This window comes from Sinocyclocheilus rhinocerous, unplaced genomic scaffold (genome assembly GCF_001515625.1).
Source record: "Sinocyclocheilus rhinocerous isolate Xijiao unplaced genomic scaffold, SAMN03320098_v1.1 scaffold4034, whole genome shotgun sequence".
NCBI classification, from domain to species: Eukaryota; Metazoa; Chordata; class Actinopteri; order Cypriniformes; family Cyprinidae; genus Sinocyclocheilus; species Sinocyclocheilus rhinocerous.
The window spans coordinates 63,473-67,393 of NW_015639842.1; the positions used below are offsets into that span (position 1 = coordinate 63,473).

Consider the following 3,921-nt stretch of genomic DNA (forward strand, 5'->3'; position numbering starts at 1 on the left):
AATCGGTTAACGAGCGTCGGTTGTCGGTTAGGAGAAATAACCGAAATTAACATCCCTAATTCTTACATTCTTACAGAGATTGTTGCATTGAATTTAAATCGTAATTGAATTTTACAAACACAAGCAGAACAAATTTGTGTTAATTGTTTGTAAATAAATAATTATGCATACTGTCATTGAAAATTTTAAAGGGGTCATATGATGCTGCTAAAAATAACTTTATTTTGTGTATTTGGTATAATGAAATGTGTTTATGCGGTTTAAGGTTCAAAAAACACATTATTTTCCACATACTGTACATTACTGTTTCTCCTCTATGCCCCGCCTTTCTGAAACGCGTCGATTTTTACAAAGCTCATCGGTCTGAAAAAGCGAGGTGTGCTCTGATTGGCCAGCTATCCAGTGCGTTATGATTGGCCGAATACCTCAAGCGTGAGACGGAAATGTTACGCCACTTACCATACTGTGATGCCCTGTCCGGCCGGAGCGAGACAAAACTAATAAAACCCATTATAAATGAGGCATTTGTTGCATCCAGTGGGGACATAATTACGGATTATAATGACTTATACTGTCTTTTTACGCATTGCGTTGCATCGCGCCATGTAAACATAAAACCATGTCTGCATTTGTGATCGGAAAAAATAAAGTGCTTTTGCTTTCGCACTGAAATACACAGCGTCTCCCTGAATGGCTGCATCAACACTACTGCTGTTCCTGAAACCACGCCTTCTTTCTTTGCATGCACATTTGGGCGGCATTATCCTAATATTTCCACATAGTGAGGTAGATATGTGGGGGCGTGTTAGAACGAGCCGTTTTAGGTAGGTGTGGTTGACTCTTAACTTTTATAAAGAATATCTCTTTAGATTTGAGACTTTAGTCTTTGCAAATTTACAGATCTTCTTTATGCACCGAGAGCTTGTAACACTCCAAAGAGAAAGGAAAACTTGAAATCGCATCATATGACCCCTTTAATCAGTATGATTTTGGCTGCCTTTATAATCAACACAGTCAAAATTGACCCTGAATTTGAGTTAACTTTAATATAAGATCCTGGTCTTATTGTGAAAGAATCATCAATGCATAACATTAAAAATACTTTTATGGAAGTAAATTGTGTTTTTGAATGGCGTTTCACATGATTTTGTGTAATGTCTAATTTTCACAATCATGTTTTCCTTGTATACTAGAGTTTTTAGTGTGTATGATGTATGTAATACCAGTTTTTCACTGGCTGATGGACACCAAGATACACAACAACACAACCTATCTCTAGACTGTATGTCCATCCTCATTTTCATTTGCGTCAAATTAAAACATGGCGTGACAAAGATCCATTGGTGCTTTTGTATGTGTTATAACCAGTGCTGCAATAAAAGCCACTTTGCCTACAAATGTATGGTGTTTTTTATTTTTTTGACAGATGAGGAGGTCGGTGGTCACAAAGGAATGGAGACGTTTGTGAAGCTTCCTGAATTTCACAAGCTGAACATTGGTTTTGCTCTTGATGAAGGTAAACAAACCTGTAGATTCAGGCTTCTAGTTGTTGTAGTTGTGTTAGTATGCTCAGGTTTTCTCAAAAATGCAGACTTTATTTTAACAGGCAGTGAGGGGTAAATTTATTAAACGATTAGACCGCTTTAGTACCATTCTGAATTGAAAGACATGAACTGCACTCAGAACAGTGCAGATAAAGCTCTACAGTACCAGTTTGTGCAGTTCAAGCTGCATAAAATTCAGTGTTTAAGCATGGATGCACCAACATTAACAAGACTTTTGCCTGTTTTATTTGTTCACAGGTTTGGCAAACCCAACCAATGCCTATACTGTCTTCTACGGAGAGAGGAACCCCTGGTGTGAGTGTGACATATGCCAGCAGTCACATTTACTGTGTGTGTGTGTGTGTGTGTGTGTGTGTGTGTGTGTGTGTGTGAGTTAATATGCATGTGCTCTGTTCTGCAGGGATCACAGTTCGCTGTCCAGGAAGTCCAGGCCATGGTTCCAGGTTTGTGGAGAACACAGCAGCAGAGAAACTAGTGAGTGTGTTCAGAAAGTAATGTGCCCAAACACACTGCAATCTGAAGTAGGCAGATGATGTGAAGTGTAATTTTCTGTCTTCAAAGAAAAATAATTTCTCTCTCTTAGATTTTCTTTTATTATTTAATTATAATAATAATAATATAATAAATTAATTTGATCAAAAATAAAAACAGCAAAAACTTGTTTTCTATAGATTTCTATTTCAAATAAATGCTGTTTTTTTGAACTTTCTATTCATTAAAGAATTATGAAAAAGTATCAGTTTCCACAATAATGTGAAGCAGCACAACTGTTTTCAACCTTGATAATAATCAGAAGTGTTTCTTGAGCAGCAAATCAGCATATTAGAATAATTTCTGAAAAATCATGCGACAGTGATCCATATTAAATAAGCAACATCTCTTATTTGTGGGGGTGCAGCATACAGATGTCGAACTATTAGAAACAAAACGTCAAACTTTTTGAACATGTATAATAGTTGTCCATACAGTTTTCATGTTCATGCTCATAATAAATGACAAACTACATTAAATATTTGTACTATTAAAAAACCAATGAAGGCAAAAAGGTGTTTAAAATTGAAAGAAACTTAAAATCATGGTTTATTTTATCCTGAAGTCTATATTTTATCATGTTTCTGATGCGTCTGTGTCTGCTGTGTCCACAGCAGCGAGTTATAAACTCCTTCCTGGAGTTCAGAGAGAAAGAGAAACACCGGTGAGCTTCATTCTGTTCTCCAAACGGCTGCTTACAGCAGATCTGTTAAACGTGAAAATACACCTGTGTGTGATTTCCAGGCTGAACACCAGTGAGTGTTTTACTCTGGGTGATGTCACAACTGTTAACATGACCATGGTGAAAGGGGGCGTGGCTTACAACGTGGTTCCAGCAGAAATGGATGTCAGCTTTGACTTGAGAATCCCTCCCACCGTCAACCTGCAGGTGTGTATCTGGACCGTTACACGGGGAACGGCTGTATGATCCCGTCATGAGTTCAGTTACACCCCCCTCCCTATTATTAAATTATTTGTCTTGAACTGATTCTTTCGCCATGTGTCACTACCAGTTCTGTTCATTTTACAGGAGTTTGAAGAGAAGATAAAAGCCTGGTGTAAAGTAGCTGGTGAGGACGTGACATATGATTTTGCACAGGTCAGATTTATTTTTACACGCCAAACACAGTTCCAGCTGGCCTCATCTCACGTCTGGTTATTTCATGTGTCTGCCAGGAGACTATAGCCACGTACACACTGTTAGGTTTCTGGAGTGACAACTGCATTAAATACGGGAGTGAATCCCCTAAATTATCGTCAGAACTAGCTCTCGAAACTGCGATGATTGACACTATGCTAACCATAGCTTTTGGCATATTGCATCTTTGATCTCACTATTTTTAACCAAAGTAATATTACGGTGACCAAAGACTCTTTATGTTCGTGGATTTTAACTAAACCACCATCGACAGAGCCGTCGTGTTTTGTTTACGTTTGGAAGTCTGCTTCGCAGCATGCACTCTTGAAGGGTTGCCATGTCTGCTTATTATAAGCAACACTCATTACGCATCTTTGGGCTTTGTTTTTAAAGTGTTCCAGTTTATTGAGTTTGCAGGTTATGCAGGTCGCTATATTTTGCTATGTGGCTTATTTCCAAGACAACACCTTTGGATTTGAGTTCATTATAAATTATAGGCTTGTTCCTATTGTTTTTTTTTTTTTTTAAATTTGGGCTTTGTAAAGTGTTCCAGTTTATTGAGTTTGCAGGTTATGCAGGTCGCTATATTTTGCTATGTGGCTTATTTCCAAGACAACACCTTTGGATTTGAGTTCATTATAAATTATAGGCTTGTTCCTATTGTTTTTTTTTTTTTTTAAAATTTTG

The 3,921-nt window shown here is 37.5% G+C and overlaps 1 protein-coding gene across 2 annotated transcripts in view; it reads left to right on the top strand.

The window, feature by feature from the left end:
- Nucleotides 1-3,921, top strand: part of LOC107752189 (aminoacylase-1A-like) — a 17,148-nt gene that overhangs the window by 7,531 nt on the left and 5,696 nt on the right. For both annotated transcript variants that reach the window (XM_016568087.1, XM_016568086.1), the window contains exons 7-12: nucleotides 1,427-1,516; nucleotides 1,803-1,859; nucleotides 1,966-2,039; nucleotides 2,711-2,760; nucleotides 2,841-2,985; nucleotides 3,127-3,195. In XM_016568087.1, coding sequence (XP_016423573.1) covers nucleotides 1,427-1,516; nucleotides 1,803-1,859; nucleotides 1,966-2,039; nucleotides 2,711-2,760; nucleotides 2,841-2,985; nucleotides 3,127-3,195 — 485 coding nt within the window. The remainder of the gene's footprint in view (nucleotides 1-1,426; nucleotides 1,517-1,802; nucleotides 1,860-1,965; nucleotides 2,040-2,710; nucleotides 2,761-2,840; nucleotides 2,986-3,126; nucleotides 3,196-3,921) is intronic.